This window comes from Pleurodeles waltl, chromosome 8, assembly GCF_031143425.1.
Source record: "Pleurodeles waltl isolate 20211129_DDA chromosome 8, aPleWal1.hap1.20221129, whole genome shotgun sequence".
Taxonomy (NCBI): Eukaryota; Metazoa; Chordata; class Amphibia; order Caudata; family Salamandridae; genus Pleurodeles; species Pleurodeles waltl.
The window spans coordinates 1,512,650,669-1,512,662,717 of NC_090447.1; the positions used below are offsets into that span (position 1 = coordinate 1,512,650,669).

General features: G+C 48.3%; 1 protein-coding gene across 1 annotated transcript in view; it reads left to right on the top strand.

The window, feature by feature from the left end:
- Nucleotides 1–294: 294 nt before the first annotated feature.
- Nucleotides 295–12,049, top strand: part of LOC138249273 (immunoglobulin superfamily member 2-like) — a 42,991-nt gene continuing 31,236 nt past the window's right edge. The window contains exon 1 of the mRNA XM_069203235.1: nucleotides 295–408. Coding sequence (XP_069059336.1) covers nucleotides 339–408 — 70 coding nt within the window. The 5' untranslated portion in view covers nucleotides 295–338. The remainder of the gene's footprint in view (nucleotides 409–12,049) is intronic.

The window sequence follows — 12,049 nt, forward strand, 5'->3', positions numbered from 1 at the left end:
CCTTCCGCCCACCCGCTGTACCCGGGTCCCGGCCTCCGAGCCCCCCGGTCCCGGTGGCAGTGTGTGTGAACGTGTAACTAGATGCAAACACGGATTGGCAGCAGGATGGGGAATCCCTCAGGCTCGAGCCCCAGAAGGGACCCCCGCCCCCCTAATAATCCCATCAGCTGAGGGGCCTGTATGGCTGGGAGGAGAAGAAGTGATTGGGGTCCACTAATAATTAATGAAGGCTGTAGGAGACCTGGTACCCCTATATATATAGACCCAGGATGTGGGGTGCGCGAGTTCAGCCACCTGCACGAGGTCACCCCATCCTGCCCTCCGAGTGAGGAGCAGCCATGCCCGAGGGGACCCCCTGCCATCCGGGGGCGCTCCTGACTTCATCCCTTCTACTGGCCTGCTTCTTGGGTGAGTGCTCCATGGGGGGTGGGTGACGATGTTATCGGGGTGCAGGAGCTGATAGTTGGGGTGGGGGGAGAGGGGGTTGTCCGGTTCCCATCAGAAGCCCCGAGAGCACCCCTACCACCCCTGGATCCTGGTGCTGCCATGGTCACTTCTACTGACTTCTCGTTGAGTATTGTGTGTTCGAGAGTTGGGGTTCAGAACCCCTAGGATGGAGGAGCCTCTTCGGGAGGAGTGGAGGTCGGGTCCCTGTGAGAAACACCAATCACCCCAGGACTTACTTTAGGGCGGTGCGGCCGCACCGGGTTCTGATCTGGATTGGGGGGCGCTGACCTCGGGGTGGCGCTGTGTTTAGAAATAAGTTACAAAACTTGCGTTAAAAAGCACCTGCTGAAACGTCCCTTGTACGTCCTGCCTTCTGGCAACAATTAAAATGTCAAGGTACCGCTTGTGATTAATGTTCCTGCTAGAGAGAGGGATGGGAGTTTTGTCTAGCTGCAGCTTTGACTCGATGTAAAGTATCTCAGAGGGTTAATGCGCCGGCTGCAAAGAACAGAACTATATTTTATGTGGACAGCTGAGTGGATTAGTAAAGCAGCCTTCACAGGCGCTTTAAAACATATGAACATATGTGAAGGGGGATTGCCAAAACAGACTGTCGCACCGGGCGCCACCAGCGCTCCAGCCGGCCCTGACTCCCACCCACCCCGGGGGGGTGTACCGGCTTCATTCCATGTTCAGACCTGTTTCTAGGAGAGTGCCGGGGGGGGGGGGGGGGGGGGGTGTACCGGCTTCATTCCATGTTCAGACCTGTTTCTAGGAGAGTGCCGGGGGGGGGGGGGGGGGGGGGTGTACCGGCTTCATTCCATGTTCAGACCTGTTTCTAGGAGAGTGCCGGGGGGGGGGGGGGGGTGTACCGGCTTCATTCCATGTTCAGACCTGTTTCTAGGAGAGTGCCGGAGTGACAACAGCACCCCAGGATGCAGGGGCCGATATTGGGGGGGGCAGGTGCCTGTGAGAAGACTTCTGTATTTGTCCCGATCTGCACCCTGGGTGAGTGCTCGAGGGAGCGCCCTCAGGTTCAGTGGGGGCCACAGTGGCCATGTATCACCCATCCTCGCAGACCCGGCCCTGCCTGCACCCCTTCTGCTGACCTGGGTGAGCCCCCATCGGGCCTCTCGTGGGAAGACATCACACTGAGGGCGAGAGTCAGTCTCAGAGCGGGGTTCAAGGGCTTAGACACCCTGGGTGAGGGCATCAGGCCCGGAGCCAGCGTCGGAATGGCCCTGTGGGGTTGGGCTCCGTAAAGGGGGGGGGGGGGTTAAGGAACAAACAGAGACTCAGTAGGGCCACGAGCCGTACAATAAAGGGAGTGTCGTGGGCTGTGCAGCAGCACGTTACTGCAATTGGTTGTCTGAATAAGCCAAGACTACAGCTCCCAGAATGCACTGATTCGTAGACTCAAAGGTCAGAGCTAGGCAGCTGGTGCCCTGGGGACGTGTTTGACCACCTAAGTTTGCAGAACGAAAACGGGAAATGGAGCCCCGGGGAGGCTTATCACTGACCCCTGACCTCCGTGGCACGTGACGTCACCAGCCTCTGACCGGAGCAAGCACCCGGGAGCTGGTAGAACACACTGCAAGCCCCGGATGGGGTTCACTTAGGAGGGACGGTCCTCAGCAGACATCTCATCTTTCAAGCTGTGTCACTGGCTGCGGAGCCGGCAGCATCGGGAGCAGTGTCCAGGGAGGGCGAAGTCAGACATTTATGGAAAAGAAAGGAAGCAGCTATTCGGCGTTATTGTAACATCTGCACAACCCCTGGCTCGGTCACCGAGTGCTGCAGTTTGCGTCGGGATCCCGGGCGCCCTGAGAGTGCACGGCTGAGTAGGGGGGTTGGTTTTAGCATGACGTGTGTGAGAGGGGCTGGGCGAGGGGCATGATGCTGGAGGCAGGCTCTAATCACGGGTCTGCAGCATCACTGAGCCTGGAGCGTCCAGGAAAGCTGGCAGGGAAGATGCTCTGCATTGCAGAGACCAGCCGTTGATATTTTATGTTAGACTATGTTATGTTGTGTTATGGTATGCCATGTGCTATGCTATTCTATGTTATGTTGTGTTGTGGTATGTTATGTTATGCTATGCAAAGGCATGTTATACTATGTTGTATTATGTTATGCTATGTTGTATAATGTTATGCTATGTTGTGTTATGGCATGCTATGGTATGTTATGTTATGTTGTGTCTTATATGTTATGGTATGCTATGTCATATGTTTCGTTATGTTGTTTTATGTTCTGTTTTGTTTTTGTTATGTTGTTTTATGTTATCTTATGTTATACTACGTTTTATGTTTTGTTATATTATGCTATGTTGTTTTATGTTATGTTTTATGTTTTTGTATGTTGTTTTATGTAATGCTATGTTATGCTATCCTATATTATGCTATGCTGTCTTATGCTATGTCATGCTATGCTATGTTATGCTGTTACGTTATGTTGTGTTATGCTATGCTGTTATGTTATGCTATGTTATACTATCTTTTGTTATGTTTTATGTTGTTTTGTTATGCTATGTTATGCTATGTTTTGTTACGTTATGCTATGTTATGTTTTATGTTTTATAATATATTATGCTGTTTTATGTTATGTTATGTTATTTTGTTTTATGTAATGCTATGGTATGTTATGCTATGTTGTGTTATGGCATGCTATGCTATGTTATGATATGCAATGCTATATTATGCAATGCTGTGTTATGGTATGCTATGTTAGGTTGTGTTATGGCATGCCATGTTATGTCTTATATGTTATGTTATGCTTTGCTATGCTATGTTGTGTGATGTATGCTATGCTATGTTTTGTTATGCTATTCTATGTTATGTAATATGTTGTTAAGATATGATACGCCATACTATGCTATGTTGTGGTATTCTCTGCTATGCTATGTTATGCTATGTTATGTTATACTACAATATGCTATACTATGCTGTGTTATGGCATGCTGTGCTATGCTATGGTATGTTATGTTTTGTTATGTTGTGTTACAGTATGCTATGCTACGCTGTGTTATGTTCTGTTATGCTATGTTATGTTGTGTCGTGGTATGGTATGTTATGCTATGTTATGCTATGTTAAAGGTTTTCAGGTGTTAATGGATTGACTGTAACATAGCAGGCCTAAGTCATCACCGTAGCTCCAGGTGGTTGAGTATAATCCTTCTCTCACCGGTCGAGAGTAACATATCTTGGCTGTTTGAACTAAGGAAGAGTTTCCTCTGGTACCAGGCCAGCTGAGGGCAGGTACAGACAGGAGAGGCAGATGCTGGATCGAGGCAGTACTAGACCAAAGTGCTCTCGCTTGATTGGTCCAGAGTTTGTTCAGGAGGAAGCGTAGTCCTGAGCCATGAATGGAAGGATGTGCAATGCACAGGGCTTGATTGCGGATATCCCGTCCACCGAATTGTGATTCCAATAGAATATAATGGGATCGTAATACGGCGGACAGGATATCCGTCACATTGGTGACTGAGTAACCCTATCTGCCAAACTCTAAATCAGGCCCACAGTCATGAAGATGCGTCAAGCTATGAGGAGCCCGTGTAGAGTGAGGAACGAGACAGACGCACAGTCTCATAGTACCGCTTAGGATTCTTTGTAGCTTGTAATTCACCTGGTTGGAGGCTTCAAGGAGGAGGCTATTGGCAGAGTCAGATGGGGCAGTATTAGACTGATGATGGCTTGTGACGTTAGTTGGAATCCGAGGTCAGAGAAGATTCAAGGTTGGGATCTCAAAATGAATACGCAGACTTTGGTGACTTGTTCACTAGAGGACCAAGGAGAGGTCCCAAGTTAATGGTCACTGGTAGATCCCTAACCTTGAGAGATGAGGTTGGGAGGAGGGGCAAGCTCTTCGAGGAGGTGGAGGAGAGCTCATTAGAGATCCATTGCCCGTTGTTGGGACAAAGTATCAGAAACACAAACTACATGATACAGAATATCATGCAAAAACATTGAGGACAAGAATATTATGAATATTATGAAGGTATTTTTCTATGGGTAAACAAAGTTTTACTATCTATAAGTTTGACAATATATATGTACCTTGACAGTATATATATATATATATATATATATCTTTAAGGTACGTTGATCTGGAGTTAAAAATAATACATTTATACTTACCTATTTTCACTTAGCTTCTCAATATTCTTGTCCTCGATATTTTTGACACAATTTTCTGTCCACATGATATTTTTGTTTCTGATATTCTGTCACTGATCCCTGTTGCCCACAGGGCAGCATCTCAGACCTTGATGCGTTTAGCTTGAGGTCATTTGTTCATATCCAGTGATCAGAGCTTTGGAATCTTGCCTCATGACACACAAATCTAGGTTGAAGGGCTTTGAAGTATTTCTATGATCTGTGTGTCATCAGCAAAGTTGTAAGTGTCGAGCGAGCTTGAGGGAAGAGATCAGGTCTGGCAAAGGTCTCAGATATGCATTGAACTAGAGGAAAAGGGCTAGAAAAAAATGGAGGGAGGAGTAGAAAGATGGCTAGAGTGAGAAATCAGTCCTCCTGAGGATAGTGCCTTGAATCCTTATCGATTGAATATCCTGGCATGGTGTTTGTTGGGACTGCATCAAAGACGAAAAAAGGATCTTACGACAGGAGTGATGGACCACCAGCTGTGTCAGCTGTAGTCCTGATGTCATCCATCTTGAGATGAGCAGGGACTTAAGCCCAGATGTACAAAGCATTTTTCACGTCACAAAGGACCCGATTCGCAGAATTGTCCATTTGTGACTCGAACCTGCTTTTTCAAATTTACAAAATGCGATTTGGTAACTTGTTACCGAGGTGCATTTTGTATTTGCGATTTGGTATTTGGAAGAGGCATGTTTGGGGCGTCCCTTCCAAATACCGAATCAGTGTGGGTATGTATTACTGTTTCGTGACCGAATTCCGGTCGCAAAACATTAATACTTTACCACCGGTTTAAAACTGGTGGTAACGCATTTGCAAAGGGGAAGGGGTCCTCGAGGGACCCTTTAGCCTTTGAGAATGTAAATGATAACATTTTTTAAGAGCAGGCAGTGGGCATAAATAGCTGTTTTAATAAATTTCCCAAATAAAGGGCCATTGCACATTGGGTTTTAGTTGTGGTATGTTGAATTGTATGTAGAAAGGGCATCAGTACAAAGCTTCTAGGCGCTGGGACCTGAAAATAAAACTCAATGGGACAGAAAACAAATACATTAAAACTACTACAGACAAAGACAGAAAGCCCTTAGGCCTAGAAAGTGCAGCTCAGAGCCATCAGAAACCCAGAATGGAGGCAGACGCTCTATCTCTAGGCAAGAAGCCATGTCTTTGAGTGACTGTGGAAGGTCAGCAGTATAGCCTTAGAGCCCGCTGCCGAGGTATATACCAGCTGTTAAAGGCCCTGAACACGGGTTATAGGCATAAGCCCCTGAGACAGAAGGGCTATGAGGCTATTAGAACCTTCCACCCACCGAGGATAGAATGTTCGAAATTAAAAAGGGAGAAACAGACAGACAAACATAGAAATGTTGGAGCCATTATAGGCCCGGAGTGACTCCATTGTCTTCAATGAGCTCTCAACATTCCTATTTTATAATATACTTTACGCATGTGAGGTGGGAGGGTTAGTAGCTCCAGAGAGTGGGGGCTGCAATAGAGGATGCTCTGTTTATAAAAGTGGCAGTTTTGGCCCTAAAACAGTCATTCAGGCACAAATTAGAACTGCCAAGGGACCAGCACAGGTTGTACCACTTAGGCGTAGATGCTAGAAAACTGGAGGTTCCACGTAGATTGTTCTATTACCAGGGTTATTGGAATTATGTGATTGTGTGGTCACAGTGATTTTCACACAGTTAAAGATTTGCCGCATTTGCCACATAATCCATCATCTGATGCATAATCTGCAGATTTTAACAAAAAACATTTCTAGCTCAAACGGTTCAAAAGTTTCTAAAAATGCAGCAACACGTGTTGCAGTGCTCTGGAAGGCCCTTTGCAAAGGTTATTATTATTATTATTATTGTTGCTTGTTGCTATATTTGGGTATTACATGGTACTAATGAGGTGCAACCTATGCTCAGACAGTATCACCAAGTTTAAAATTGATGAAATAATGAAGTAATACTATTACAAAATGTGCCGCATCATGCTGCATAATTTGCCTTTTCTTGCTGTATAATTTACTCAACCCTGCCGCATAATTTGGCCCTTTCCTGCCACATAATTGCAGTGGCCCTGCCTATTACCGTAACCTAAAAGGTAAACCTCTGGAAACCAGCAGCTAATGGGACTTTATAATAATCACACTCTACTCTACTGTCGAACCTGAAGAAACGACAGCACATCCAAAACACCTCTGCCAGACTCATCCTGGACATTCCCCACCGCAAACATATCTCCTAAGAGACCTCCGCTGGCTTCCTATCGAGAAAATAATTAACTTCAAGCTCCTTGTCCATACTTAAAAGACCCTCCATGACCTAGGACCCGCCTACCTAAACCACCACATCACCTTCTACTCCCCCACCAGACCTTTCCGCTCCGCTCAACAAGCACTAGCCACCGCACCCCACATACGGAAAACCTCGGGTGGTGGAAGATCCTTCGCCTATTTTGCGGCAAAGAGCTGGAACACGCTGGCCCTGCACCCCAGGCAGTCACCATCACTACCTAAATTCAGGAAGGACCATAAAACCTGACTCTTCAACTGAAGCTCAGAGGACCTGTTGAGACCCTCACAGGTCAGTAGCTGTGCTTTATAAACCCTGATTTGATTTGAGGCTTACGTGGGCGTGTCCAGCACAACCTCAGAGAATTCCTCTGGCTGCATCTGGGCAGGCAGCCTTCTATTAAGTAACCTTTTCGGCGCCCTGTGTAAATGGCATTACTGTAACCACCCTTGATTGAGTCCGGGCGTTCACCGCTGGGCTGTGATGGCTCTGGCGGATAGCGGGTAAAAATTTTCTGAGTTCCTTATATGGTAAAAACATGCTCTAGGGACAGCAGCCACTTCTGTCTGTGGCAACAGGGAGCACCCTGGTACCTGCTCAGATTTTGTTCAGCTGAGGATGGATTAGACAGGGGCGTGGCTATTAATAGTGCACCTGGTGCAGTGGCACCTAAGCCCATTGGTGGAAGGGGGCCCGCTTCACCCAATTACTGTCTGCTTTTTACTTCCAAGCCAGGAGGCTCAGTTTCCTTGCTAGCATTAAGGCTCCTGGTGACCCTGCTGAACCCCCAGGTTCCAGTGATGGACCCATTTATATGGACCCGTTTGCGTCTGTACATTTCCAGACATTGGCCCTCATTCCGACCCTGACGGTTTGAAACCGCCAGAGTGGAGGGCAACGGAAGCACCGCCAACAGGCTGGCAGTGCTTCCAGGGCTATTCTGACCGCGGCGGTAAAGCCGCAGTCAGAAAAGGGGAACCGGCGGTTTCCCGCCGGTCTTCCCCTGGCTCAGGGAATCCTCCATGGCGGCGCTGCTTGCAGCGCTGCCATGGGGATTCCGATCCCCTTCCCGCCAGCCTGTTCCTGGCGGTAAAACCTGCCAAGAACAGGATGGCGGGAACGGGTGTCGTGGGGCCCCTGGGGGCCCCTGCACTGCCCATGCCATTGGCATGGGCAGTGCAGGGGCCCCCTAACAGGGCCCCACAAAGATTTTCACTGTCTGCTATGCAGACAGTGAAAATCGCGACGGGTGCTACTGCACCCGTCGCACCCCTGCAACTCCGCCGGCTCCATTCGGAGCCGGCTTCCTCGTTGCAGGGGCTTTCCCGCTGGGCCGGCGGGCGATCTTCTGGAGATCGCCTGCCGGCCCAGCGGGAAAGTCAAAATGACCCCCGCGGTCATTTGACCGCGGTGCGGTCTTTGGGCGGTTTCCGCCCTGCGGGCGGCAGCCGCCGCCCGCCGGACTCGGAATGAGCCCCATTGCCTTTAGTGAGGAGCACTTCAGTCTTGAGAGGGTTTAGCTTTAGAACTGGTTCTGCTATCCGTCGTCCACAGTGGCTCATAGCGCCTTCAGCTGATCCGTCCATGCTCTTGCGACGCTATACCCAACCCGACCATGTAAAACTGGCCCCTGCCTGACGTAGCAAGTAGGCAAGGGGACTCGTGCTGGAATATGAGTCCTGGACACAGGTCCCCAAGAGACCCCAAGGCGCATTATCTTCTGTTAGTTTGTTGCAGTCACCAGCGAACAGGAGGCTGAAGGTCATTTGATGACCTTGAGGCATTGAATACGTGGCTGATGAGGCACGAGGGATGTGCTGACCATCTTTTTGTATTCTCCTCCAGATATTCTTCAAAGGTCTTTGCCTTTGGAGATTAAATGTTTGCAAGGGCAGCACACAGCTCTTTTGTGTGTGTGGTTTTGGAGGTTGAGTATTCAGGGGTATATTTACGAGCCCCTTGTGACCCATGTCTACAAGGCCACGCAAAGCCATTTTGCATGGCTTTTAATGGCCTTGTCGATATGGTGTAAGGCAACGGTGCGCAGGTCGCTGTGTTGCTTTACACTGCATTGGGGGCGGATTTGGGCGTCGCAATAAGTTTTCCCATGCAACACCCATAGGTTTTAACGCATTCCCAGATATACAAGGATATGCAAACCTCGGAATGTGTCAAAAGTGTACGCCTCCGCAGGGGAGACGCAACGAGGAGAAATATATTTATTTCTCCTAGTGTTTTTTCTCTTTCTGCGTGTGCTGCATTCTGCAGCACACAAGAGGAAAAAGCCTCAGAGGATTGTTTCGTGCAGGGAGGTGTCCTTTCCTGCACAAAAAACAATTCTGACAACAACGCAGACAACCTTGCACCATGGTGCAAGGGTGGCTGTGTTGGCACTAGGCACAATATTGTGCGACGGCTGAAAGGACAGGAATGCACCAGTAGCTTAACGAAACATGAGGGGCCCCCCTGCACAGTACATGGAGGGCCCCCCTCCAGGCTCACGCAGGACCTCTCAGGGCAGAGTGCTGTGCTGAGGGGGCCTCCTGGAGCTCGGGCCCCTGTACCGCAAGGGCTGCGGGGGCCTTTGTTATGCCACTGGAATGCACCGTATCCTGTAGATACAATACATTCTTGCACTTTCGAATTGGCATAGGGCAGCACAGTACATAGACTTGCGGCACTGCCCTATGCCAATTCTTTGTAAATATGCCCCTCAGAGTTGAGGACTAGTTTGTGAAGTTCTTTGGTTCTGTTTGGAGCCTCATAGATCCATTACAAGTAGTTCAGCCTATTTGCTGTTCTGACTGTGACTTTGTAGATGCTTGGGTGGTAGACTACCTCCAGAGATCTTCATGGACTTAAGGTCTGGCACAATCCACCCTCCTTTCCTGTGTCAGAGTGAGGCGGTGATGGCCTGTGTCAGGATGATCTCATCAAGTGTTGCGGTCAGCTACAGATAGCACCGCTAAACTGATATCGCTTGATTACACTGCATTGGCACGTTGAGTTGAGTGCCGAACATGGTAAGGTGCACCGTCTGCTGTGGACCTCTAAATGTTTTATAGTCATCGCTGTAGAGATGACTTTTGGGACTTGTAGGAGGACTTTGAATAGAACTACAGCCTGACCGGTGCAGGTCACTTTTAGTAGAAATTAAGAGGAGGCTCTGCGGTACAAATATAGCGTCTAGGGTCTGTTGGCAGAGTCGGTCGCTCTGTCAACCATTTGAACTTTAAAGACTTTAGCTACTCCATGCGACATGGCATGGAGTTAGCGATGGGTCAGCTTTGCTAATCTATGTATGGAAGTTTCCTGGCAAAGAAAGGTTTGGATTTGTTTAGCGTGATCTACTGTGCAAAGTCTGGGAGAAGATCCAGGAATGTTTGAGTGGGAGAAGGGAAGGTTGATAGATAAGATGAAAGGAGCAGGAGAAGGCGGGAGGACATTGAACAAGAGTAACATTTTTGGGGACTATAACTTAAGACTGATTCTGTAGACATTGAGATTCGATGACCCCTGCTCCATGTTTGCTTACTGCTGTTTTTTCATGATGATTTTGAAGGCAGGAGGTATAGCTTCATGTAGAATTGATCCAAAGTCACCAGCTGCCCAGGTTTCCGTAATGAAGAACAGGTCTATTTCAGAGTCAGGCTGGAGGTCATTGATGGTCATTTGTTTTTTGATCAGAGACCTTGCACCGATGAGGAGTCGTAGAAGTTGTGAGTTGTCATTGATGTGAGTCGAGTCTTTCTCTGTGGCCAGTAGGACAAGGATTTACATTTACTGAACTTGGGGGGGGTGGGGGGGAGGTGTTAAAGGAGAAGAGATGGAGGGTACAGTGGGAGGGTACTTTTGTGCTGAAGAGGTAGTGTAGGAGGAGAAAGATGAGGAATGATAGGTGGCAGGACCCGGAAGGGTGAATGAAACAACATGAGGTGGAAGAGTGTGGGGCTGAAGACGAGAGGGGTTTCTTGCAAAGGCTGCAGGTGTGTGAGTCAGGGAGGGAGGAACTGAGGTATAAGGGAGGTAGTGAGCCATAGAGGTGAAATGAGGATTGAGAGGTGAGAAAGGAGTGTCAGAGGGTGAGTAGGGATAGCGAGGTCTGAGGACAAGGGGTTGTGAGTTGAATCGGCATAGTGAGGAGTGAATATAGTTGGAGGTCTGTAGTGGGTGGAGGGAAGGTTAGGAGTTATTGGGAAGAAGGCGGTAGAGAGGCAGGAGTGCATGAGGCTGAGGTGGTGGTATGAGAAGATGTAGATAACAAACACCTATGAAGGAGAGCTTTAGGTATTACAAAAGGAGGCGTAGAAGGAGGATAAGAGGTGGGAGTGAGTATAAATGAGGATAGTAAGGTAAGTAGTGGGGAAGAAGCTGGAGAGGCAATACAAATCTGAGTGAGGGGTAGGAGTTTGTGGCCATGAAGGGGATGATGTAGAGTGATAGGTTGCAGGGAGGTGGGACATAAAAGCAGTGGAGAGATTTGAGAGAGGGGATATTGTGGAAGAGAGATATGGGTGGGGTGGTGGGATGGGAGGTTGTGGTAAGGAGGGTGATTTGAAGTAGGTGGCAAAAGGTTTAGCAGACATACCTCATAGCAGCCGGAGTGCTGAAATTTCCTGGCATATCTTTGTCTAGAAGTTGACATCAATCCCTTTGTCTTCAGTGGCCAGGAGGTACACAATAAGAAATTAGTTCAATGATAACTCTTTTATGGCGTCTACAGTGAGCCCTCTGATTTGCTTGGCATGGCATCCTGTGTGCTATGGGTACTAATGCAACTTGAAGAATCAAGGTAATATTTGGTAGGACCCAGAAAGGTGTTGTTCAGCTCTCAGGGTCAAGGTACTCCTTTGGGTTGGATGCTTGTCTTTGAACTCAACTCTAGTACAGTGGGTCCTACATTGTCAGAAGCAGATAGAGGCAGATGAGACAAATGTAGTATGTGACCCGGGATAATGATTAAGACCTGGTTAGTGCCACACATCTTTGTGGATGTTTCAATGAACGTGTAAAGACGTTGTTGCACTGATGGGTCGGTGGTAAGAGTAACGGCAGATAAGCTCCTAGATCAAGTTATCATTATATTCAGAAAGCAAGCCGTACCTCTGGTTCTGCAGAAAATAGTCTACCCAGTGGCTACAACCCTAGTGGGACTAT